Source organism: Sinohyriopsis cumingii, chromosome 1, assembly GCF_028554795.1.
Source record: "Sinohyriopsis cumingii isolate HCF-2022 chromosome 1, ASM2855479v2, whole genome shotgun sequence".
Taxonomy (NCBI): Eukaryota; Metazoa; Mollusca; class Bivalvia; order Unionida; family Unionidae; genus Sinohyriopsis; species Sinohyriopsis cumingii.
In genome coordinates, this window is record NC_142961.1 from 124624524 (window position 1) to 124651489 (window position 26966).

A 26966-nucleotide genomic window follows, 5' to 3' on the forward strand; every position below is an offset into this window, starting at 1 on the left:
GCAGAATTCTCGTTATCTTGAGTTGTTTGGTTCTGTAAGTACCTAAGGTTAACATTGTTCTTGTTGTTATTCTTGCAACTTTATTTTAAATAAGGACCAGGAAAAACATCCGTCAAAGACATTTAAGCTTGAACCCATGATCATCAGCTTCAGAGCTGATCAGCCTTGTCAGGCCATCTTATCCACTCTGCCATTAGACATTACATCTAACATGGCAGACTTTGTACACTGCTTTTGTAGAGTCTGGCCTTTATATTCACAATATATAAATGTTTTGGGATGAATTGGGTTTATTAATATCTTTAGCTTGAGAAAGAATCAAAAAGATTCATTGCCAAAACATGTAAATTGTCTGATGATGATATTGTGACAGCAAGTGTGATACTGTGATGGCAATGTGATATTTTGATTTATGCTGTGATGTCCATGTGATACTATGATGATGTGATACTGTGATGGCAGTGTGATACCCTGATGGCAGTGGATTACAGTGATGGTATTGTGATACTGTGAATTATGCCATGATGGCAATGTGATGATGTGATACTGTGATGGCACTGTGATACCTTGATGGCAATGTGATGATGTGATGATATGATACTGTGATGGCAATGTGTTACCATGATTGCAGTGTGATACTCTGATGGCATCATGATACTTTGATGGCAGATACCTTGATGGCAATGTGATGATGTGATGATATGATACTGTGATGGCAATGTGTTACCATGATTGCAGTGTGATACTCTGATGGCATCATGATACTTTGATGGCAGTGTGATACTTTGTTGGCAAGAGCTTGAGTCAAACACAATACAATGGGAACATGTCCTTCTTTCCAAGTTTCCAAACCAGTAGGTTTCGGCAGAGAATATGTCTTGAAATGTATGTTTATCAATAGCATCAATTATTTATGTGTGATAACTTTTTGTGTAAGTTATATAATCACAATGGTACAGTCTTTGAAAGTCATTCACTTCTTATGTGACAGATTGTTTTATTTGATGTTTTAACATTTGCTATTTATGTTTGATTTGTTGGAATAGACCATGTTTCTAATTCACTATTAAATAACCATCTCAGCTTGTGAGTACAGACATTACTATTTGTTAAAACCCATTTTATCCTGAATATGACTACAGTCATAATACCTCGTTCTATCCTGAATACGCCTGTGATAGTAGTATCCCATTTTATCCTGAATACAACTATGGTCGTACTCTACTACGTATGTGTGTAGTGTCTATAGAAACATGTGTTATACATCACAAATATTTGTGTACTTCTTCACCAACACAGTAAATGGTTAAAGTACACATGCACAGTGAAATTTAAGAAAAATGTGGTTGGAAAAGAAATTGTTGGCTTGAAAATCGATCGATAAAATGATGGACAACAACTCAGATGTAAGCATGGATATTGATAGCGAGGGTAGCGACATTGAGGTTGATGATTTGGATGATTCTGATGATAATATTGACGTAAATGATGGGTTAGAAATGAATCAGGTTCATGTTTAGACAACAACTGATGTAGAATTGGCAATTTTAAAAATGAATTATGTTTTTGCAATGTGATGTGGACATTTCTATTCACCATTAAAGTAATATTGTTATTACTGACATAGTGGTGATGTGGACTTCAAAATTTGGACAAAAATTGTACTGATTAATTTCCTTTATCTTACTGAATGATTTCTAGGATTAATTTGTGACAAGTTTTCATGAGAAACTGCATGCTAAAGTACATGTTCCAGAATGTGAAGTAAACAAATTGTTCCAAGTGTTTTGTTGTCCAATTTTAGTAAAATTATCATAACTTTTGAACTAACAGTGCTAGAAACTTCAAATTTGGACCAAAATACTAGAAATAGAATTATCCTTATTTCATTTAAATTCTGTTAGGAGCATTTCATTCATTTTCATGAACAAAAGATTCACTGAACATGGTGGTAAATTTTTTAATTTGTTGTTTTTCTTTCAAGTCATATTTCAAAATACAGTTGTGAGCATGTACATTGGTAAATGATAACAAAACATGTATCACTGTGTTGCAAATTTGATTGCCATTTCAGAGATACATAGTTTCATATACTTTAAAAAAGAAAAAACAATGTTACAACAGTTTTAGTAAATATGGTGAAGGTCATCACAATTTCTACTGATGCTGTTGGTGTATGATGCTCTGTTTTACCACAGTGTATTTAGAATTGCTTCTCAGGAATCAGGCACTGCAGTTAAATTGGTAAACAGGAATCAGGCACTGCAGTTAAATTGGTAAACAGGATAGAATGAGTTATGTGCAGATATATTTCAGTATTAGAAAATTTTCTTTCATAAAACCTGCTTTTACATGGCAGCTGTACAGTTCATTTGGGTAATTTTGGACTTATTTGGTTTTCAGAACTTTTGGGAATTACTCCTGTTGCAAATAATGGTACCACTGGAAGTTTGCATCATATTCTTCAGAATCCCAAAAATTTGACCTCTCAAAAGTTACCAAAAAGTTACAGCCAGTGCACAGCTGCTAGTATATCCAAGAACAGCCTAGTTTCTGAGTGTGGGAGCTGTTTACATGAGGTATGTACTTGACTGTCTCGCCTACTAAATAAAATGAAAACTATTGAAATGTTTACAGAAACTAGTAATTTATGTAAGGTCATTTAAGTAGTGGTTAGTAAACATTATTTTTATCCTAACTTAGTTAGGGCTGTTCAGTAAAATATACTTTGGATCCAATGAAGGCACTTTCAGCAAGGAGTAGTCACCCATAGATGCAGTTTAAAATTTTGAATCATTTTCATATGAACTCTTTGAGTAGTGAGAGTACTCTGGGATATATTTTAAACAAACTGCCTTCACTGGGTACCATGTGCTTATAAATGGAACAGTCCTTAAATAGTTGACCTTCTTGTTCATAGCTTCTACAGATTGTATGAATTTTGTAGGAGAAAAAAAAGTCAAATGTCAAGGTTATTACAGTAGAAATTTTAGATTTTCCTATTACTTCCTATATCTAGATACACCTGAATTTGTCATTAACTTACAACTGCTGTGTATCTGGACAGCTTCAATCAAACACATAAGGTAAGTAAATTCTAGTCATGCACAGACTTCTCTCCCCTTTTTTTACCTGGGTTTTCTTGTGTACAGGGAGAAGTCAGATCTCCCAGCATTTTGTCCATCTTGTATGGAGCGTTTGTTACTCTACAGCAGGGATACCTCTGGAAAAACCTAAACTGGAGATTTTATTTCCCTTGTAAGTGCCTCGGGATCCCATGATGAGTCAGCGAATGGTCCAGCATCAAGGAGTCAGTACTTTGTGTTTTTCTCAAGTTTTACATTTTTGCAATTCAAGTAATTTACAGATTAACTTTCATGCAATTTTAAATTAGCACGGGGCAGAAACTCCCTCTACCATTTTAAAGGCCTTATACAGTCATAACTGTACCGTTGCAAGAAATATTGAAAAATAGAGCCAAGCAGCATTTAGCTGATAAGGCCAAAGATTTCTCATCACAGTTGCAACAAAACACAATGATTCATAAGGGGGAACACCTATGCAAAACGATAGCCCTGTAGTGGCATCAAAATCAAGGAGAAATCTTGCATCTACTGATATGGGGACAATGCCATTACTGACGAGTTCATCATGTGACTGTGATATCTCTAGCGAGTTGGTGACAGAAAACATGACATCTGCACAACAATGGTGGCATCCAGATAAGTCTTATTAAACAACAAGTGACCCACAATCAAATGATGTGGGACCATCAGCTTGAATTATTGATAAATTTATCAGCTACGGTAACAACTTTGAAGTCAAACAAGTTGACAGTCTTAGCAAAAAAACCATGGCTGATATGCTGGGATTTGATGGACCGGCATGGAAACGTGTATGGACGGAAACAGTTCAGCATAACGAGGGAAGTGATCTTTCTAACACCAGTGCAGAAAGTGAGGAATATGTCAATGACTTTGAGCATGGCCTTCAAAACTTAGTAACATCACCACCAAATCTACCCTCAGAAACTGAAGGAATTGACATTCTGAAAGAACTCTCTGACTTTTACGAAGTGCACAAATGTTGTGGGCCGCCCATTCGGGAGAGCTTGGCCAAAGTTGTAAATGCATGATTCAGGTCAGGATTCAGGGCCTAAATAGCACAGGATAAATTTTAGGACTTAAGCAAAATACATTTAAGGCCAAAAATTGCCAAAATTTAAGTTTGCCTAAAGTAAATCCCGAAATTTGGGCAAAAATGAACAAAGCCACAAAACAAATGGATGCCAAGCTCCAAAAGTTTCAAGGAATTGTTGCTAAAGCTAGTGTTCCCCTTCTTAGGCTCATGGATGAATTACTACATAATAAGTTAGACGGTACACCTGCAAATGTAAATAAACTGCTTGCAGATGCAGGTGATGTATTGCGGATGCTTTCTTCTGGATTTTGTGACATGTCTCATAAAAGGAATGAACTGTACAATCTGGATCTCAATTACAGTTCTCAATCTCTATGTGCACCCCCAATAAAGGTAACTGACATCCTGTTTGGAGATGATCTGTCTACAAAAGTTAAAAATATTGCAGATGCTCAGCAGATGGGGAACAAAGAGTCTGGAAAGTTTTCAGCTTCAAACACTCGAACATACTCAAATTATAGAGTGCTCAAGCAGGACCCAAGTTCTTTTTATTCAAGATGGGGGCCAGGTCCCAGCCCTATCAATGGCAACCATACCAATGGGGACCACAGAACCTCAAAAAGAATAGATCTTACAACCCTCATCAAGATTTGTCAACAGAAGCAGTTTTGCATCTTCCACAAAAACTGTAAGTAGCAGTTTTCCCATTCATGAGAGCACAGTTTCTTTCCCAGCCTTATATAATACATCAGAAAATTTTGTTGCTGGCAAAGTTAGTTGGTGTGCTAAAAAATGGCAGAAGATAACCTCTGATGCATGGATTTTATCTAATGTGAAAGGTTAGAGACTCAAACTCGAAAGCAGCTCAGTCCAAATTTGTATTCCAAAACAGAAAATTCTCTGACAAAGAATCCACTGTAACTACAACTGAAATTGATAAACTGCTGAAATAGGAGTATTGGAGAGAATAAACTTTGCCTGTGTAAAGTACTTGTCTAACATTTTCAGTAGAGAAAAGCGTGATGGGAGCATCTGGGTGATTCTTAACCTGCATGCTTTCAATTCACATGTGGTACATCACCATTTTAAAGTGGAGACATTAAAAACAGCACTGACCATGGTTCAACAAGATTCTTATTTTGCTTCTATTGACCTGAAAGATGCATAGTACTCTCTTCCAGTTGATATTGCTTTTCACAAATATTTATGTTTTCACTGGAAAGGACAATTTTATCAGTACACATGTTTACCAGATGGACTGGCATCTGCACCATGAGTATACACCAAAATAATGAAGCATGTTTTTTCTTCCTTGCATAAGATGGGTTATCTCAATGTTGTCTATTTGGATGATAGTCTGCTTCAAGGTTCAACATACTCAGAGTGTCTATACAATGTGTACCGTACTGCTGTATTATTGGACGATTTAGGATTTACAATACACCCAGCTAAATTCATTTTGCGACCTACACAGACCTTCAGCTTTGTGGGATTTCTCATTAATTCAGTAAATATGATGGATAGATTGACTGAGGGAAAGTCACAGGCATTGATTGAGTTTTGTGAAACAGTGTTGAAGTGGAAACATTTGACTATTCGTGAATTAGCACAATTAATAGGCACAATGGTTGTAGTGAGCCAGGCTTAGAATATGCCCCTCTCTACTACAAACTTTTGGAAAGGAAGAAAAACAGATTACTGAAAATGCATAAGGGCAATATTGATGCATGATTTCTCTTTCCAGCATGCCAAAGATACAATTAAAGGTGGATCCAAAATGTTAAAATCAGTTTTAAGCCTATTTGTAGAGGAAACCCAGACATTATTATCAAAAGTGACAGTTCTCTTATAGTATGGGGAGGGGTAAATGAGACAGATGATGTTTAAAACTGGTGGTTGCTGGAGAAGTAAATGAGCCACATTAATGTTTTAGAATTGCAGGTCTGCTTCCTGACATTAAAATCTCTTTGTGGATACAAATAAACTTGCACATTAGGATCTACACGGATAATACTGTAGCTGTTGCCTACATTAACAAAATCTGAGGTAGGAAGAGATTACCAGATCAAATGGCCCGTGATATTTGGTTCTGGTGTATAGAAAGACAGATTTGGTTGAGTGCTTGCCATCTTTCTGGGAAGAATAATGTAGAAGCAGATCACCTATCTAGGTATTTCAATGATGATGCAGAGTGGATGTTAAACAAAGCAATCTTTAATAAAATTCATGCAATATTTGGAACAGTTTGATATTGATATGTTTGCCTCTAGATTGAATCATCAAATTCACAAATATGTGTCATATAGACCAGACCCACATGCATGGGCCATTGATGCTTTCTCTATGACATGGTCAGACCTAATTTTATATATGTTCCCACCTTCAGCCTGGTAGGATGTGTTGTTTAGAAGATAGTAGATGACTATGTAGAAGTGGTTCTTGTAGCACCATTGTGGACAACACAGCCCTGGTTTCTCTGCCTTTCGCAACAAATTGTTCAGCAATCATACTCTCTTCCACAGATTCACTTCTTGTTGACTTTGCCTCAGGATCCACTCAAGGAACATCAACTGTGGAAAACCTGGCTAGCAGTGTTTCACTTATCAGGAAAGTCTTGTTCCGTAAAGGCATATCAGGACAAGATGCCATTGTCATACTCGACTCATGGAGAGAATCTACAAGGAAACAATATTGGACACATCTCCAGAAAAGTTTGCACTTTTCAGTTGGGAAACATATTGATCCCCATGATCCACCTGTAAATTTGGTCCTGGATTTCCTGATAGAGCTGTTTGACTCTGGTTTAGGTTACAACTCCATCAACACTGCCAGATCTGCTATATCTAGTTCTTTAAAATTGAGTACTAATGTAGACCTAGGTAATAATGTGTTTATAAAAAGAATTATGTGACAAGTTTTTCGACATAGGCCATGTTTGCCAAGATATGACATAACCTTGGATGTGAGAACTGTGCTTCAGCATCTGGAAAAATTGTTTCCGTTGGGGAACATTTCTTTGAAACAAGTGACTCAGAAACTAGTGATCCTGTTGGCCTTACTTAGTGGCCAGAGATGCCAAACTTTGCATGTCATAAATATTGATGATATTGCTATTTGTTATGATAGTTGTTGTCAGAATTAGGGACCCTTTGAAGCAAAGTAAACCTAGTCAACATCTATCACAAATGACTTTTTCTGCGTAGCATGATAAAACACTATGTATAGTTGAAACCTTACAAGAATACATCAGTAGAACTTCTTTCCTTCGGGGAAATGAGAAAAAATTATTGATAACCACACAACCTCCTTTTAGAGCTGTTGCTAAAAGCACCATAGCTAGATGAATCAAGACTGTTATGAAGGAGGCAGGGATTGATACATCCATTTTTGGGGCCCACAGCACTAGAGCTGTATCAGGCACTGCTGTAGCTAAAATTAAACTGTCTTTGCATACTATTATTAGGACTGTAGGATGGAGTAATGATGGACTCTCTCAAGATTTCAGTCACGTGACGAACTCATTGTCGGTAATGGCATTGTCCCCTTATCAGTAGATGCAAGATTTCTGCTTGATTTTGATGCCACTACTGGGCTATCATTTTGCACAGTTGTTCCCCCTTGGGTATCATTGCATTCTGTTGCTCAGCTGTTGGCCTGTTTCATGACGGTCAGTGGCAATCAGGGTTTGTAGGTCAAAGCTCATCACTCAGTGCCTTCTGTGTCATGAAGAATTAGCTTCTGTGGAAAGACAACCCTTGTGATGACTCTGACCATGTCCAACCAAACCTTTCCATCCTTGTTGAGAACTTTCTACACTTGTGTTTCAGGCACAAAGATAATGGTCCAGATCAGACAGATAGGCTTAACATCATGGTCAGTTTGATGTCAAACATCAAGGCCCAGTTTGGGACAAATTCTTCATACTGATTTGCACATTCTGGTGTCAACCGCTCTGGTGGTCTAGTGGTTAGAGCATCGACCTCAGATGTGGAAGGTCGTGGGTTCAGTCTCCGGCCGAGTCATACCAAAGACTTACAAAAATGGTACTAACAGCTGCCTCACTTGGCACTCAGCATTAAGAGTTTAGTGTTAGGACTGGTTGGCCTGGTGTCAGAATAATGTGACTGGGTGGGACATCAAGCTACATGTCTGTGGCATGATGCCCGAGTGCTAGACATCACTATAAACTGCCACACTGCAAACATAATAGGAATATGAATGATTTTTTTTTAAAGCTACATATAAAATCCAAATCTGCCCACATTTAACTTTCAAGTTTTTGGACCCAAAGCCTGAGAAGTAGATACTCTGAGTTGGGACAAGTTTTGAGACTGTACCTTCCCCACAAGACGTTCTGATTCTGAGAATAATTCAGAAAATGAAAATGAAGGTTCAGACCTGCAGTGTATGTCAGCTCTCTGTGAGATGTAGTAATGTATGTTCATGGAAAGATTTTGATTTCTCTCGACCTGCTCAAACAACCTAGATTGCATATTTTGAATCTGTTTGGACAGGCTTGTCATTCATTCCTGGCTCTTATTGTGACATCCTTCAGCAGAAAGGAGTTCAGCCTGTCATTTGTAGGGAGGATTGCTTGAAGGCATATAAAGGGAATTAAGTCATTTTTGTGAGTTTGTATGAAGGTAAATGGTTTTAAAATAACCAAGAAAAATATTTTAAAAATAATTCCAAAAAAAATATAGGTTCAAACATTTAATTATAAATTGCATTATATTAAAACATTCAAGATTTGATCAGGTAGGATAGCATCAAATAACTATTTCATTAAGTCCAAATAAAATAACTTGTGTTTCAAAATGGGAAGTGGACACACTCAAAAAAAATGTGTTCTGCAGTCAGTGGACACTGATAAAGTATGTATTGTAGTTGAGATTCAGGTAGTATGCATGGACGAGATGCACATGTCCTACATGTGAGAAGCTTGGTACCACATTGTCTCTGTGGTTTTTTTTGTGTAGAGAATACTAGTGTTAGATTAAAAGTTTCTAAGCATTTTTATGGCATATTTATTCCACATATTTTGTCATGTATGTAGGACAAACAGTTTTTTATAGTATTGTGTGTGTGTGTGATGCATGCATGCATGTATGTTATAATGCAGTAGAATGGGCCGTTAACTGCTAACTGTGTCATGTACCAAACCATGGTCTATGGGAATTGTAGTATTTTAGTGGGAAGTATAAAACATTTTCAAATAATAATATCTTAAAATGGAGATTACAGATGATACGTAACTTCATGCTCTTTTCTTTCAAATCCATATTGTAAAAATTTGATAAACCAATTCAGATACCATAATGGTTTAAATTAGGTCATGCTGTCCATTGTATCTAGTATCACATTGTAACACAGTACATTATCATGATGAAGAAGAAGGGCCTTGTATACTGAATTTCTTCAGTTGAGTAAAATTTTCTTTCCAGAACCAAACACTAGATGATGTGAGTGACGTCCATAATACTAGTTCTGCCCATCTGGTGTTTGGAGTGCCTGACTTGTTAGAGAATTCATTGAACACCTGTATCCTCTATCAGAAAAAATCAGTTACTGCCTTCAGCCACCTGTACCAATCACCTGTCTGGATGAGTAGCATCCTGACACAGAACCAGGTAAATAAACTTTTTTATAATTGCAATTGATTGCTGCTATTAAGTATTAAATGTATAACTATAGCAGATATAATTTCTTCAGATATTTTGTTTTTCATTCATTGCAATATCTCATTCAGTCAGATCTGGTATAATAATAATAATAATAACAATAATAGCAATAATAAAGACATTGGTTGCAGAACTAACATACCATGACAATATATACAGCATATACAGCATGATGTAATAGATTTGGCTTGACACTAAAGAATTAAGTAATCTATTCATTAAATTAAACAAAGATAATTTCTTTTATACAGTGGTGACTGGAATATTACAACCAACCCCCTCCAAAAAAATTAAATATTTAATTAGGATTAAACATGCCCTCTCCAGAATGGAGTATATCGCATATACTAGTCTACTTCGATCCTGCATAATGCATGTTCTTGGAAGTGTTGCTGTTGCTATCTAGAGTGATGTAAAATCCTACACTCATAATCATAGGAGAATGCAGTAGCAACTGACAAAGTGTATTCATGCAGTAACATGGTTCAATCTAGCCTCTTTTTTGTGTCGGCAGTGCAAAACAATGACTGATGGCTTGCTTAGACATGAAAGACAGATTCACACACTGCAGTATCAAAATAATCAACTGAATTTTACAAATTTCTGTGCCTGTCCTGTTATGATTATGAATCTGGCCATTTGCTTATCATATGCATTATTTAGGTAAGCATTTGACTGACAGAGACTTTTGGTTTAGCTCAACTGGCAGGTGAGTGTTTTACAGGGAGTGATGGTTGATGGTTTACCTGGACTGTTTGATAAAAGTTTGACCAACAGACTGATAGAAGGTGTTTGACAGACAGAGATAGATTGACTAGCTGAGTCCAGAACATTGGAAATTCCTGGTGAATTGTCAGGTCTGCCTGATATTGTACCACATTCTATATTATAATTTTTGTAACAGATTTGTTTTTGTAAACATTTGGAATCTTCTGGAATGAAATTTTCCATTAAGTAAGATTTGTTTTAAAGAAAATGTTTTTGCAACCTAGGTCAAGTAGAGGGCCACATAATCTTGTTTATTTAGAAATTATTCATTCATGCTATAAGATCTAGTAAAATGGGTCTGGTTAAAAAGAGAGAAGAGTTTCCCTTGTAATGCTAGAACAAGGCTTTCCTAAAATATTTGGAACAGTGACTTGAATGGTTGATGAGATGATGCAATGTGTCATTGTAATGATGACATGTATCGTGTAAACCTGAATAGTTTTGTTGGTTGATTGAGACTTGCTCTGCTGACTGATTGTAAAGTAATTTTCAGTGATATCATTTTAAGTTACTGTGCAGTTTTGGTTTCAATGATTGTAAAGTAATTTTCAGTGATATCCTTTTAAGTTCCTGTACAATTTTGGTTTCAATGATTATAAAGTAATTTTCAGTGATATCCTTTTACGTTCCTGTAAAATTTTGGTTTCAATGATTATAAGCTAATCTTCAGTGATATCCTTTTACGTTTACAGTGTAATTGCGGTTTCAATGATTATAAAGTAATTTTCAGTGATCTCCTTTAAAGTTCCTGTAAAATTTTGGTTTCAGTGATTATAAACTAATCTTCAGTGATATCCTTTGAAGTTTTGTTTCTACAAATTTTAATCAAGTACCTCTGTTGGTAACAAAGATCAATGAAGCATTATACCAAGCCCTCATGGCAATCTCACACCTCTGTTGGTAACAAGGATCAATGAAGCATTGTACCAAGCCCTGATGGCAATCTCACACCTCTGTTGCTAACAAAGATTAATGAAGCATTGTACCAAGCCCTGATGGCAATCACACCTCTGTTGGTAACAAAGATCAATGAAGCATTGTACCAAGCCCTGATGGCAATCTCACACCTCTGTTGGTAACAAGGATCAATGAAGCATTGTACCAAGCCCTGATGGCAATCTCACACCTCTGTTGGTAACAAAGATTATTGAAGCATTGTACCAAGCCCTGATGGCAATCTCACACCTCTGTTGGTAACAAAGATCAATGAAGCATTGTACCAAGCCCTGATGGCAATTTCACACCTCTGTTGGTAACAAGGATCAGTGAAGCATTGTACCAAGCCCTGATGGCAGTCTCACACCTCTGTTGGCAACAAAGATTAATGAAGCATTGTACCAAGCCCTGATGGCAATCTCACACCTCTGTTGGTAACAAAGATCAATGAAGCATTGTACCAAGCCATGATGGCAATCTCACACCTCTGTTGGTAACAAAGATCAATGAAGCATTGTACCAAGCCCTGGCCCTGATGGCAATCTCACACCTCTGTTGGTAACAAAGATTAATGAAACATTGTACCAGGCCCTGATGGCAATCTCACACCTCTGTTGGTAACAAAGATTAATGAAGCATTGTACCAAGCCCTGATGGCAATCTCACACCTCTGTTGGTAACAAAGATCAATGAAGCATTGTACCAAGCCCTGGCCCTGATGGCAATCTCACACCTCTGTTGGTAACAAAGATTAATGAAGCATTGTACCAAGCCCTGATGGCAATCTCACACCTCTGTTGGTAACAAAGATCAATGAAGCATTGTACCAAGCCATGATGGCAATCTCACACCTCTGTTGGTAACAAAGATCAATGAAGCATTGTACCAAGCCCTGGCCCTGATGGCAATCTCACACCTCTGTTGGTAACAAAGATCAATGAAGCATTGTACCAAGCCATGATGGCAATCTCACACCTCTGTTGGTAACAAAGATCAATGAAGCATTGTACCAAGCCATGATGGCAATCTCACACCTCTGTTGGTAACAAAGATCAATGAAGCATTGTACCAAGCCCTGGCCCTGATGGCAATCTCACACCTCTGTTGGTAACAAAGATCAGTGAAGCATTGTACCAAGCCATGATGGCAATCTCACATCTCTGCAAAAGAGCTTGGTTGAATGAAATAAAGAGAACAAACCTAATGTACCATACTGTCATGTGCAAAGATTGTTGATTGCCATCTGTCATTAATGGTTTGTTTCAAGTTCTGGTATTCTTGTTTCCTCCACGGAAATGATCCTTTTCTGAAACTGTCTGTACTGTTGTAATTACTCTGAATAAATTGTTACAATCGATGTAAAAGTTTGATAATTTAGAGTTTCAGCTTATGGTTGCCCAGCAGTCATCATGCTTTGTGCATTGTATATTGTGTGTCAACTGCCTGTCAAAAAATTCAGTTTCAGTTAGAAATGGATTAAAGATTCCAATATTTGACATACGTATAGCTTATCTGTTACTTGATTTCATAGCCCTCTAAACTAAATGACAAATCTATTGTTTGCAGCACAAGTTCTGTCAATACGCCATCAAATATAACCATAATCCTTACTTTAGGTTTGTACATTACTTATTCATTAAAATGAAACTTGGCCATATAGACCAAATTTAAGAAAGGGTCGTTTTTTGAGCACAATGACCTTGCAGTTTTATACCATCGATATCAGTTTTCCAACATAAAGTGTAAGAAACCTTTATATGACTCCTCATGAAAGGAAAAAAAAATTGACCAGTATCAATCGAATCAGAGAGGATCATCCTTGTTGACATTATTTTACATCCCATATAGTGGCTTCTTGTTATCACATTTGAACTGCAAGTCAAAATCATCCAGGTGGGTCATCTTAGGCCTGCCTCGATTTCACTTTTAATTGCTTTCATCGAAAGTAACAGCTAACATTTTTAAGAAAAAGAAGATAAAGACAATCAAAACTAAAGTCTTAATAGATTTATCTTAAGGAAATAACTATTTTTTCCTCAAAAACAAAAACAATGATGTAGTTATTAAATATTTTGTTTATGTTTAGAAACTTTTAATTAATGTTTAATACCGGTACATGTTTAATGTTTTTAATATTTAATTCAGCTGAAGAACCAAACAGAAAATGTTGGATCGCCTTGTATAGTGAAAGATCCAAGAGTAGATAACTTGACATCTGCCAATTGTTCCCTTTATAGAGAGAATATAACCGCATACCCTGTGTTTAATCCAGGTAAGTGTTGCTAATTTTCCTGTGTTTGTTTGTATGTCCCACCATGAATGTGGTCAGGGCACATAGTGTTACCATTGTCCATCCACTCCTGAATGGATTGTTGCATACATCTGTCCATATAAGATCTGCATTTGGGTTGGTTTGCAAGCACAATGGCTGTGCATTTGTGTTCATTGAAAATGCATCTAGTGTTTACTTTTTCTTTTTCTTTATTTTTGGTAATATTTAGCCACAAAATTCTATCATATTATGGGGCTTTTTTGCATTTTAATTTTTTTTTACATTACCTTTAAGTAATTAGTAGTCCTTCAAGTATGCATTGGATGTATATGCTACACAGGAATCACATACATGTAGTTTTGTCATTTATCCCCTCAGATTGTTCAATATCATGATAAAGTGTTCAGGATTGCTCAAAAACCAATCATTTTGAAAATTCATGTTCAAAACAAAGAATTGAGTGACATGAAAGATTTATATAAACTAAGTTGATTAATAATGATATTAATTTACTTTGAAATCACTTGTCGATGCAAATTTTGTATGATGCTGGTTTATCCAAGTTCTTTTTGTTACAGCATTTCTGAATCTTGGATCACAGACATTTTTATCAAGTGAGACAGTCCCAATGTATGATGGATTTATTAATGGTGAGTTGAACATCACATACAAAAAAGTTTCTTAAATACTCTAATTAAGTTTTCGTTATCAATTTTCACGATTCTGTACAAAATGACATTGCTTCCCAAAAAAATATGGGTGATGAGGAAAATGTCATATTGCATCTACAGACATTTGAGTGTTTAGGAAGAAGTCCTCTAGCTTCCACAGGAATTTGGCTGCTGGAGAAGAGATCCTATTGCTTCAACAGAAATTTGGGTGTTACAGAAGTCTTATTGTTTTGACAAAAATTCATTTGTTTCTGAAGAAGTTGTATTGCTTCCACAGGTGTTGAAAAAAGCTATGTTGTTTCCACAAAAATGCATTTGTTGCTGAAGAAATCCTGTTGATTCCACAGAAAATCAGATGTTGCAGAAGAAGTCCTTTTACTTTCACATACAAATCAGGTGTTGCATAAAAAGTCCTATTGCTTCTTCAAAATTTAATTTGTTGCTTAAGAAGATCTATTGCTTCAAAATCAGGTGTTGCAAAATTCATATTACTTACACAGGAGACTATTAGTTCATAGGACCTTTGCAGCAACTTTAAAATCCCATGGAAATTTGTATCCCACAAATACATAGTGAATTCACCCTAAAAGTATTTTAGGTAGTTATAAAAAGATTTGCAATTATACATCAAAGAATAACTTATCCATGTGGCAACATAATTCATATACATACCTTTCCTAGATTATGATAGTGAACTTTGATGCAAAATATTGTTTACCTTATTTTGTATTTCAAGCTGCACCAAACTTGCTTTCATAGAACATATTTGGCAGAAAGTGGAGGAATAAAGCTAAGCACCTGATAGATAAGGCAAAAGAGAACAACTATAAACAGGCTATTGATGAAAGTAAAAGGACCAAGACATGGTGGAAGCATCTAAAAGAGCTGAACCCAACTAGGAAAAGTTGTCTTCCACCTAGACTTAAGCAAAATGATGATATAGCAACATCTTTACAAGACATTGTGAAAATGTTCAATAGTTTCTTCATAAGCATCTCCAGTAACAGTATTCAGAACCAGACCACCAGCTCAGTTGAACTTGATACTCTTCTATTATTTTTAAGAGCTAAAATTCCTGATGATAATTATTTTTCAATAGCTAATGTTAGTAAAGCTGATGTTTTTGATATCCTAATTAAGGTGAATATTAATAAATCCTATGGATTGGATGGGATTGGTCCATATATTCTTAAAATTGCTGCACCATTAATAACAAAGTCACTAACACATATCATTAACTTGAGTATAATGAGTGGTAATGTTCCAGAAACACTGAAATGTGCAAATGTTACACCTATCTTTAAGAAAAGAGAAAGGAAGGTCCAGGGAATGGCAGACCAATATCAATTCTACCTGTATTGTCAAAATTATTTGAAAAGCATGTAGCCATTCAGATCTATACATTTTTTGAAACATACTCTATTTCATAAAGCGCAATCAGGATTTAGAAAGTACCACTCATGCCAAACAGAACTTACCTAATTAATTGATCATTGGCTGAAGGAAATGGATAATGGACATATGACAGGGAATGTTTTCCTTTACATCAAGAAAGCCTTTGATCTTGTTGATCGTGAAATTCTGCTGCAAAAGTTGAACTGTTACAGGTTCAACAATCATTATAGCTGAAACATTACAGTCCATGTCAGAAAAGTATTTTTTGTATCTTTTTATGGCTGACTTTTGCATCATAACCATGGTTTTCATTACCGTTGCATACTTATACTGAGATGCCAGCCATGCCACATTTTGAATTTTTAGTGACCAGATTATTACAAAATTCAGAAGAAGGATAAAAATTGTAACAGCAATTTTCCATGTAGACTCTGCTAGAAAGAAATGTATTTTTAGCACCAGTTTAATAGACTGGTGCATAGTACATTTTTTTCTCAATTTACAGAATGAATTTCAAGAACAACAAAGCATTGAGTTAGACTGTCTGTAAGTGAAAAATGGTGGAGAACATGATTTTTGTAGTTTACCTGACTGTAAGGACAAGTGAGCTTATGACATGGTCCTTTGTCTGCCATGCATCTTCTGTTCACAGATACTATTTACAACTTTTTCTATCTACAGAAAATGAACTTGTGGTCTGAACTCTACATGGAATGCCTGCCGTATTACATCCCAGATAGATCTGGTATAGATGTTAAACTCATTGAAACTGCCTGTACTAGCCTATATATGTATCAAAATCATAACAATAAATAACTACATCATAGTTTTTAAAAATCATTTAAATAACACACAATACCCAGGTTCAATATACACTTTATTATACATATAAAATAATCTTTGGCATAACGGGGGCAAGTCCTGTCACAGCACACTGCACCAGCCTAGCTCTGAATTGTTTGTTCTATAGGAATTACTCAGGAAGAGAGACTTGTGGGAGTTTGTAGGGTTGTGAAGTGTGTCCGACACCTGTATGTGGAGCCGCAAGTGGCTGATACTTGGTATATAGGGACACTGATAACCGAAACTCGACAAGTCTGATCCTGAGGATGCCATGATAACAAACATCAGCCGATACTCCATACATGCACCTTAGGAAGCGAGTATGAAGTATATATGGGCATAATAGTTGAGTACATTTAAGTACTGACACAAATTGGGGGTTCAAAAGCAAAGTTATGAATGCCTGAAACTTGGCAATGGCCCAAACAAAGTGAAGGGAGCGCTGTGGCTATGGAACAGTGTGACTGTAACGAAGGCCCCCAATTTAAAGTAAACGTAAGTATATATATGGATAATAATGATTGAAAATGCATGAAATAAGGTTGGAATTGCATGATACGCCTGTTGTGCATAAACGTAGAAATGTTAGATATATGCATTAGATAGCCAGTTTGGAATTCATATGTCCACTAATAGATGATACAGTAAAGAAATGAATATTGCACTTATTGACACAACTAGTGAAGCACACGCTGTGACATCTGTCGCTGTGCAAAGTTAATTCTGTCTGGGTGCACCTGAATATATCTACAATATGTATTAGAGGACCATCGACCTAAGGTTTGAATAAGATGGTCTGGAATTCCAGCCCTAGCTGCACTGGTAGCCGCCCCTATGCGGAAGGAGTGCCCATTATAACGATGTGAATCATAACCTAACCTGGACAAAACGTTCTTAATGGTAGTGATAAAGAAAGTTCTACTTAAAGCGCGACCATTGTCCATGAGAAACAGAGGATCAGAAGGGCGAGCTCCAGCTAATAACCGATCATAGTTTTTAAAAATCATTTTTGGGGTATGAAATACAGTCATCTTGAGTCTACAATATACACATTAGGACTACAGTTTATTTGAAGAGGTATTATTGTTAGGATTTTTTAACAAGAACGGGATACAGAAAGAAAATACAAAGATACAAATGTAAAAGCCAAATTGTTTTGTAACGCTTAACCTTTCAAAAATTCTACTTGAAAAGAATCACTATTTTTGTGCTACTTTTTTATGGAAAATGGTTGGATATACCTGTAATTCATGACAGTATGAAATAAGCATTGTAATAGACAGTATGAAATAAGGGTTATAATAGTCTGAAATAAGGGTTATAATAGACAGGATGAAATAACGGTGATAATAGACAGTGTGTGTGTGTGTGTGTGTGTGATCTGGATTTGTAAAGTAGCTTTTACAAAACTTTAGTCATATCACTATGATGTCTGCAGTGTGGCAGCTTATAGTGATGTCTAGCACTGGAGCATCATTCAGCAGACATGTAGCATGATGTCCCACCCAGTCACATTATCCTGACACCAGGCTGACCAGACCAAACAGTAACCTCTTAATGCTGAGTGCCTAGTGAGGCAGCTGTTAGTACCAATTTTAAAGGCTTTGTCATGACTCAGCGGGGTTCAAACCCATGACCTCACGCATATTAGGCAGACACTATAACCACTAGGCCACTGGAGCAGTCCATTAATAGACAATATGAAATAAGGGTTATAAAAACAGTATGAAATAAGCATAATAATAGTATGAAATAAGGGCTATACTAGTTATGTGTTAAGGGCTATACTAGTTATGTGTTCAAAATACAAACTTTCTTATAAAACCTATCATGTAATTTGAATAGAATATGATGTCTTTTTAAAATCTTTCTCTATATTTCCCATGTAGCTAACGGTGGATTCATATCTGGAACATCTTACATATTTCTAAAAGTAGACAACAATTGTTTATTTGTGAAATAAAAATAATTTACACAACAGTTTATGTAGACTGCAATTTATTCATAGTTTTGCAAATGGGAATGGTATTTTGCCTCCTGAGAGATGGGGTTGAAGCTTAAAGAATGATCTCTCCTTTGTAACAGTTCATTTTACTAGCATATATCTGACATTGATGCAAGTCAATTAGTGACCTTATGGCTTGGTCTTTTGCCACGGATTGCGTTTCACATTTACTAGACACAACATTTTCTAAAACCAGTTTGCATATGTACGGGTAAGAGTTTAGAATCATGGTCTTTAAGATTTGATTAGTGGATGTTGATCTGTTATCCAGTATGGCTGCCATTACTTAAATAGAAAAACATTTACAGAACTTCTCAAAAATGGCTCTGATCAGAATTTGATGGAAGGTATCCTGGCATAAAAATCTTTCAAATTTGTTTAAGGGATGCCAATCCACATTAAATAAGGCCACTGTTGCTAAAAATGGAAACACCTTTCAATGACTTCTCAAAAACTTCTGAAGAAAAGTTAACTGAATTATAAAGAAAGCATCCTGGTATAAATGATTTCTAAACTTGTACCAGTTATGTTGATCTACAATCAATTATTGCCAACAATACTAAGAATATAAAAGCCTTTCAACATTTTGCTAAAAACTTGAGTTGATTAAAACACCTCAACAGAATTTGACCAAACTGTACAGAAAGCATCCTCAAAAATAGGACTTTCAATTTTATACACATCATGCCAGTCTATGATTAAATATGGCTGCCATTACTAAAAATAGAAAATATATTTAAACCACTTCTCAAAAACAACTCAAAAGAATTTTACACAATTTCAAAGAAAGCATCCAGGCATAAAAGCTTTTAAGTTTGGTACAGCTGATGCCTGTCAATATTAGATATAGCCAATGTTACTGAAAGTTAAAGAAGAAACTTTAAAGTTTTTCTCAGAAACTGTTCAGCAGAATTTGATGAAATTTGACAGTCAGTATTCTGGCATTAAAGGCTTTGATATTTATGTAAATGATGCCATTGTGTCTTGAATGAGTGCAACCATTACAGTAAATATAAAATCCTTTAAATAATTTATCAAAATACTGTACAGAACTTGACTAAGCTTGACATAGAGCATCTTTGCATAACAGCCTGTCAAATTTGTAAAAATGAAGCCCATCTGCCATTGAAAATGAGTGCTGCTTCTAAATATAAAAGGAACCATTTAATATGGACTGTTTTGTTTTTAAATGCATAGCAGAATTTGACCAACTTTGAGAGGAAGTTGCCTGGCAAATAAGCCTTTCAGTAGGTGCTTATGTGCTATCAAATATGGATGCAAATGTAAAAAATAGAAACATCTTGAAACATAACATATGCAGTCAATAGCATTGGAAGAAATTTGACTAGAAAGCATCCTGTTGACCCAGATTTCTCGATCTGTGCTCTTGCATCTGACAGATGGCAGCTAAGTGAGCATTTATTGTCAAAATATATTGAAGGAATTCAAGGTTCCGGAATTAGAGAAATGGATAAATCCATTCATTCTCATTGAACCTTAATTGTTATTGACTCTGTACAGATATGTATAGGTGTACAGGTGTGTATGGGCACAAAGAAATATGAAATATAATTATTTAAAAAATTATAAGTTCATGATTATTAATGAACATCCAAACTTTCTGTACATGCTGCATAAGTTCTGAAAAGTTGACACTTGGATTCATGATAGGCATGCAGATGTTTCAGCATCTGTACTTATAATCTAAGGCGGCATGTGTGTAGTTATATACTGTATTCCGGCAAACAACACTGTATGAGGACAGTTCCTATATGTGTGTAATATGACAAAAATATTTGTTTATGTACTTAAGTAAGAGTATTTATAGTATTATTTGTGATGTCATGGTATGTTGATACATGATTAATATGACAAAAAAACAATATGGGTTTATTTACCTAAGTAACATGGTAGTCATACGATACAGGCTATATTTTAGAAAATACAGCTTTCAAGTTATAGAATCGTTTGGTTACTGTTGCAGGTAATTGGAGATACATGTGGGAATTAGCTGCTGACTATGTGAAGACATTTGATAATATCAGTGTAACTGTGGGACCTGTTTATGATTATAACCATGATGGTCTGTGGGAAGGAATTACTAACAACACCAGGTATGATATTTAGAAAAATCATTAAGATTATGTGCAACAATATTTTACAGGAGGAGAGTTGAGAAGTTGATCTAATCCACTAGGCACAGTTTTCTTGTAGAGGGCAGTGTCTCCTTCAGTAACATTACAATATTTGCCATATATATTGGGACACAATAAAATAATTATTTTTTTCCTGTCCCAGAAGTTTTGGTGAAACTTTGTTCACCTAAGCCATATGTCCCAAGACTTGAGAAACAAAAATTTTTAAAATCAAATTTGTGCCCCCCCCCCCGCACATTGCAATAAAATAGATTAACAAAACACTCATTTGACAGTAAAAAGAAAGAACTAATCTTGTATTGTTATCATTTATTCCTTTTTTTCATCATGAGCATTAAAGAATAAAATATATCCATGAACTCCATATATGTAGCATAGGCTTTCATACTGTATCGTGTATCACTTATGTCCGATAACACATGACGCATTGTTCATTGACACAAAAATTGAGAAACAAATTGTGTTTTGTTGTGCTTAAAAGTTTGAATATGTTATCCAACTGAAAACTGGATCCAACAAGATTGCAAATGAGACACAAATAATTAACCAATATCTTGAAGACAACTGTCATTCATGCATGACATGGTGTTCGGTGCGAAATAGCCAAGATTGAATTATATTCAGGTCAGCTATATGACAGTATCTTGCAAATAAAATAAAAATCATTATTTGAAAACACTTTCACTTGAGTGCAAGTGACACTGTTTTTGCTAGCATGGGTTACAAAAGTATAATTAAAGCAAGTTATTGCAGTGTATACTATTTACTCGCAGATATCGATGCCTGTTTGTATTAATTATAACTTCATATGCCAAGCACATAGAAGCCTGGATGATGAATAAACAAAACTGGCAGCAAGTAGTAAACTCATTCTTTGAAGTTACTGACAGGACATCAAAGACAAAGGTTATTTTTATTACAAAGCAAAAAAGGGTTATGTTTTTTACTAAGCAAGCTGACTTCAAAAGCCAACTTTGGATACTTTGAAACCATTTTTTGTTAAGGATAACAAGAGAAAGGTTATTTTATTGCAAAGCAAGCCGACCTTGAAAGCTGATTTTCTGGTTCTTTTAAGTGTGCCAATTTTTATATATATTTATATATATTTTTGATTATACAAAGACGGCCAAGATACAGAAGATAACTTTGGTTCCTTTTCACTGCTATTCATGGGAATTTTGAAAATAAATTGAAACAATGGAACAATTTTTAAAGTGACACAATATAGTGCTTTGTGCACGGATATAAATGACCCAGTGTCACCCAGAAGATTTGAGAAAATAAAATCATTTGATGAATTCTTGAAGGTCAGAAGAGAAGCAGATAATTTTATAAATGAGAGGGGAAAACTGCCAATCACACATGCCACAATGTTAGTTGCAAAATAATCAAGACCAAATTATATCCAGGTCAACTATATGACATTATCTTGCAAATAAAAATCATTATTTGAAAACACATTCACTTGACACTGTTTTCGCTAGCACAGGTTACAAAAGCATAATTAAAGCAAGTTATTGCTGTGTATACTATTTACCTGCAGATATCGATGCCCGTTTGTATTAATTATAACTATAGATGCCAAGCACATTGAAGCCTGATTTGTGAACAAACAAAACTGGCAGCAAGCAGTAAACTCATTCTTTGAACTTATCGACACAGGGCATCAAAGACAAAAGTTATTTTTTTTACAAAGCAAGCTGACCTAGAAAGCTAACTTTGGGTTCTTTTATGTGTGTCAGTTATTTTTTAAAAAATTTACTATACAAAGATGGTCGAGTTATGGAAGTTAAATTTTGTAGGTCTTCTTGGGAATTTTGAATTGAAACCATGGAAGTATTTTTAAAGTGACACAATATAGTGCTTCATGCACATGCATCAATGACCCAGTGTTGCCCTGAAGTTAGAGGCATCTTCTGCCCCTCCTGTCACTCACTGAAATCTCCCACATATAAAATTATTATTATTATTGAGAAATTAACATTATTTCCATTTTTTTTCACATTTTGGTTCCAGTGTAGTATATTTGTAGTACGGTAATACTGCCTGTGATCACATGACCATGAACTGGCTTAAATAGGGCAAGACAATTTAAATGCTAATTTCACTCATTGATCATGTCAGCAGGGTCAGCTGGCTTCATTGTTTGAAGTTTGTCAAAGTGAATCATACTGCTTCTGAGCAGAAGTAATTCTAAAAGGATTAAAAATGTTAATTGATTATGGTGGGCTACTAAAGAGCTTCATCAGCATAAAATAATAAACATTACTTTGATTCACTCCACATGGTATGTTTTGCTGTGGTGCTTAAAGTTGTCAAATAATGAGAAGTGATTGTATGCAATCATTGAAATCCATGTTCGCAAAATCTGCATCAAATGTGATAAAGTTATACATGCTGAGACACTATTTGCCAACTTTATAACCAAAACATAACCTCCCACTTCTGGTAGCAGAACATATTTTTTAGATCTAGTCAAAATAATGTATCCAGATTTGGAAATCATACAGAAGTTCTCATGCAAATGGACCACTAACACTCACATTGTGACCAAAGCTTTGTATCCTCATTGGGATGAGATAGTCTCAGACATGTGCCACAATGAAAACTTTGCCATTCTAATTGATGAGTCAAATGAATAACGGGATAATAAAATCTTGGTTCATGTTTTCAACAAGGATATAAACAGGATATTCACAAGATTCCTTGAAATTACAACATTTAACAGTGGATCAGCAGAACTCATCTTTGCAGGATTGAATAAAATATTCATGTAAGTATTACTAAAGTTTAACTATTTTATTGTTAATTAGAAATTATAATTATATTTGAATAATAATCATAATAATAATAATAGGGATACATTGCAGTTATTAATATGTAATACCTGGGATGAATGAGGTCATTGCCTTCATCTATAATACTAGTAGGTGGTAATTGTTTTCTGGATAGTGAAGATAATGATGACAACAAAGGGTGTGATGGGATAATGTACACATTATTGCTTCATATGAAAAATCTTACTGACAGAAAGAAAAAAATCATGAAGAGTGCAATAAATACTAATCCAGTTAGATAGGTAGTCTTCTATGATCAATGTCAGCTATTGATGGCTGAAAAGTGAAAGAACATTATAGGTATGCAGTGCTAATTGGAAATTAAAAACAGTGATGGTTACTTAAAACAATTCACTCCAGTAGTGTTATTTAAAATCTGTTTCAGTAAAATTCTAAAAGAATTATATTGATAGCAGTGTAATTTATGGATTTAAACCACTGCAACAGATTCTGTAATATTTCAAGGACAGAAATCTCCCTTAGACAAATTGCATCAACTCCAGCATACGAGCTCAATAACCATATGTTTTGGGGGTTGTTTTTTTTTGAAAATGGGAAATAAGTTGTTCTAACAAAAAGAAGGCATGGATGTGTAATCTTTTTTCAAATCTTAACTGCAGCAAAGAAAATAAAGTTATTAAAAAATTAACAAAGTCACATTATGATGCAGTATTTTAATTTACCTACTGGATATCCATGACAAGTAAATTTAAACAAAATTCTAATGTTGTTATTTTGTATTGCAGAAGTGAAACTGTCTGAGAGGTTCATGAAAATAATGCTGAGTGAGAGAACTGCACGGGAAGATAAAATTCAGGATTACATTTTGACTCCCAAACAAAAACATCTTAATTTTAACTCAGACAATAACAATAATGAGCTGTTCTTGTAGCCATTCAACAGTCTGAATTTAAACCCAGACAATAACAACACTAAGCTGTTCTTGCAGACATTCAGCAGTCTGAATCTACCAACATGCAGAAAACAATTTAAACTTCTTGATGGAGTCAGTAAAGTTGTATTACCGTTGCAACATTAAAGTGAATAACAATTCCGTTGTGAGGAAAATTCAGGCAGACTCTAGAGGAAACTGAAATTCAGTGGCGACAGTACATTATCTTCTTAGTGTGAAGATCAACAATGATGAGGACTGCCACCTATATAATCCAGCATTATGATCTCTTAAGAATTGCTAAAAATGCTTGTGGTACATATAAGGAGAGTATGGATGGTAGCAGGTTACTGTGAAAGGCCTGATTTGCATTTGCATTATTATAAAAATGGAAACCTGTTTAATAGTTTTACTTTTTGTCCATTTGCATGCTAAAAATCAGGTCATTGAAAATCCTGCATTTTTTCACGTCAAAACTCCTGTCCAAGTTTTGCAAATCTCCTGGTCTGTTCCATGCTGGCCTCTCTTTTCTGTCACATGTATGCATTTTATTCTTTATATCATGCAGAATTCAGTGTAATTAAACATACTATGAACAACTGAGTTGCTGTGGCCTCATTCTTTAGCACTAATAATTATATGCATTTGCAAACATTTGAAAATTTGATTGATGCTGAATAAACACCAGTAAGAGATACAACACAGAAAGACAGACAAATAGACAAACATTAAACCACAAGCACATACACACACACACACAAGTATGTTAGAATCATTTGCAGAGATACCTTCATTTTCTTTCTTGATCAATGACAGGTTTGCAGATAACCAAGATGAGGTGCCTATGCCCACACACCTGTACCTGATTCTAATAAAGTGCAAGACACTAAAGACCCAACTGCCTTGTGGAGGGGAAGTTGATGTACTATCCTTCATTCTTCCCAACCAACCCAAGGATCCAAACTGCCTGGTCAGTATTTATGAAACACAAGTGAGAGAGGTAATAATTTAGTGTGCTTTATTTATTTATTTATTTATTTATTTATTTATACTTCTTCTTGTTCAGATACATACATGTTTTTTAAAATACAAGAAAAAAAGCTGTGAAATGCTTTCAATAAACCTGTATCTGCACAATAGTTCTTGTCATCAGTTTTTCCCTAGATATTCAGGCCACTACTAATTATTAATTGAGCAGTGTACTAGTCTTGAAGTGGGATAACTTTGAATACCATACTTGATACAGCAAAACTGAGCTGTTGGCTTAAATATCTGTGTGGAATATTTCTTCTATAGTTTCCTGAGACTTTTATCAGTGGTTCTAAATTCTATCTAGATTTTATCTGTGTGCTTACAGGATTTCATTTTTTTCTGGCAATCCAAAATTATCCTGTGCCTACCCTTTCCAAGGCTGTTGATCAATGTAGCTTTTATTTGGTATTCCAATTTAGGAACATTTTTCTTCTTCAAATACATTACCCACTCATAATATCTTAGAAAAATAATACTACCTCACAATTCCAGGCTTGAACTTTTTAAATAAAAATCTAAAAGTTGTCTGTCTACCTAGGTGGCAGTTTGATGAGTGATCTCCCCTCAGTGCTTGAATTGGCATCAAATCCCATGAGTACTTAAGTCACTAATTCTGCACGTGCCAAATAGCATGCCCTCTACAGACAGAAAGGCCTTGCAATCCGCATGCAAGTATTTTGGAAGTTAAAAACAAGTTGGAGGCGTGTTCTCTTGGAAGGGAAGTAGTAGTAGTAGTTGTTGTTGTTGTTGTTGTTGTCATAGGGTTTAATGCCGTTTTTCAGCACAGAATAGGCTATACATGGTGGCCAGTATAATTGGAGGAGGAAGAACCCGGGAGACCCTGGAAAGAAGCACCGACCCATGAGAAGCTACTGGCAAGCTTTCTCACATACCCACATTGGCCGAATCTGAGACTCGAATCCACGCAGACAGCTGTGAGATGACAGTGATCCATAACTGAGAGCTTTGGATCACTCAACCACTTGGGTCCCCTGAAGGGAAGTATACTCCACCTATAAATCTCCAATTTTTCTTTCTTTCTTTGGTGAACCTTTACTTGGCAACCATTTGGAAGTTACCATATCTCACCACCATGGTCAGTTGTACATTGTAAGCCAGACCAAGGTAAAGGCAAGCCATTCAAATATTATCTCACACAGCAGTATGGACAAGTTCTGTGGATTAAATATCCCCTAACCCGTCTCAACAGAAATAACGGCACATGTCATAAAAGATTGAATTAATCTGTTCTATCAAAACTGGATTCTGCCTTTAATCTTAGATTGCAACATGTTACTACCACAATCACTCTTACCAATTAGCTGAAAGATGGAAGGT

At 35.4% G+C, this 26966-nt stretch overlaps 1 protein-coding gene across 1 annotated transcript in view; it reads left to right on the forward strand.

Moving 5' to 3' along the window:
• Positions 1-25608, forward strand: part of LOC149807809 (uncharacterized) — a 243214-nt gene extending 217606 nt beyond the window's left edge. Inside the window, exons 32-37 of the mRNA XM_089960550.1 lie at positions 2404-2579; positions 9585-9770; positions 13671-13797; positions 14376-14447; positions 20696-20825; positions 25413-25608. Coding sequence (XP_089816676.1) covers positions 2404-2579; positions 9585-9770; positions 13671-13797; positions 14376-14447; positions 20696-20825; positions 25413-25608 — 887 coding nt within the window. The remainder of the gene's footprint in view (positions 1-2403; positions 2580-9584; positions 9771-13670; positions 13798-14375; positions 14448-20695; positions 20826-25412) is intronic.
• The last annotated feature ends 1358 nt before the right edge of the window (positions 25609-26966 follow it).